Source organism: Wasmannia auropunctata, unplaced genomic scaffold (assembly GCF_000956235.1).
Source record: "Wasmannia auropunctata unplaced genomic scaffold, wasmannia.A_1.0 LD320915.1, whole genome shotgun sequence".
NCBI classification, from domain to species: domain Eukaryota; kingdom Metazoa; phylum Arthropoda; class Insecta; order Hymenoptera; family Formicidae; genus Wasmannia; species Wasmannia auropunctata.
Genome location: NW_012041975.1, coordinates 1 through 1,104, shown reverse-complemented (window position 1 = coordinate 1,104; position 1,104 = coordinate 1). Strand labels below are relative to the sequence as shown.

Here is a 1,104-nt window from a genome sequence, read left to right as displayed (position 1 = left end):
CTTCCGATCTTTACAGTAAAATATTAAAATATGAATGGTGGTTCTCCATTAATTGCTGCTGACACTTTCTCGTTCTTCATGATAGTAATATGATTACCCTCGATGTAATGTACTTTTACTACATTTTGAGTTATCTTAAATAAATATACACCGTTAATAAAAAGTTGTATTAAGTTTAATTTGTCACATACTGATAAACGTATATGTTTTTTAAATACCTTGTGCAAACCATAATTGTCCTCAATCATGGGTACAGGAAACGGATTTGTAGGTTTTAACAATATTATAGGAGATTTGATAGGCGGTAACGCATAAGGATCATACTGCAGAACAGCAGATGAACATTTATATACTGTTGTACACAAAGTTTTTAAATTTTTATGAGAGAGTGATGTATTAATGGTTAAGAATTGTTTGGCGAAAATATTATATCTCTCTTCCCAAGTATTACATTTTTTTAGCTCCATTAAAACCTATGTCAAAAAATATGTTTAATTTGTATATATTGTATTATTTGTAAATTTTGCTTCAAAATAAAAAACATTTAAAATACGAAAACAACAAATAAAACAAAAAGATTGATAATGATATCCAAAAAAGTAAATACATATATAAGGTGTCCCAAAACCCGCGGATTTTCTTTTAAGTGCGGATTCTTTGAAATATTCTAAGACGAAAATCCTAATATGAAAATGTCGAGACTATAATATTTTTTAAATTAATAGCGATTAAAGTTGGTTAATTACAGAGCTAACATTTCGCGCGCTCAGGCACGATGATATGACAAGTGATAGAGGTGCTACGAGGACATTCTTAACCGAGATTATCATACAAATATGTAATAATATTTTTACTAAGAAATTATTTTTTCTTTTACACCTATTTGTACATTAAATAATTAATTAATATCACAACATGAAAAAATATCAATACAACTACGAGATATTACGGTATGTGTCAACTGTCAAAATGAATTCATAACTATGTTCATTTACCTCGTATGATGAATATTTTTGTAATAGAAATGTAATGTTTCAGTCTTAAACTGTATTAACATTCAATTCTTTTCACGTTAAAAATGGTTCAGGAGACGCGGTAGCGGCT

At 28.4% G+C, this 1,104-nt stretch overlaps 1 protein-coding gene across 1 annotated transcript; it reads right to left on the bottom strand.

Moving 5' to 3' along the window:
• Positions 1–23: 23 nt before the first annotated feature.
• Positions 24–473, bottom strand: LOC105460492 (the record flags this gene model as incomplete). The annotated part of the gene is made up of 2 exons (XM_011706945.1): positions 24–134; positions 219–473. Coding segments are annotated over 2 exons (366 nt in total), but the record flags the coding sequence as incomplete, so codon positions are not given.
• Positions 474–1,104: the final 631 nt, after the last annotated feature.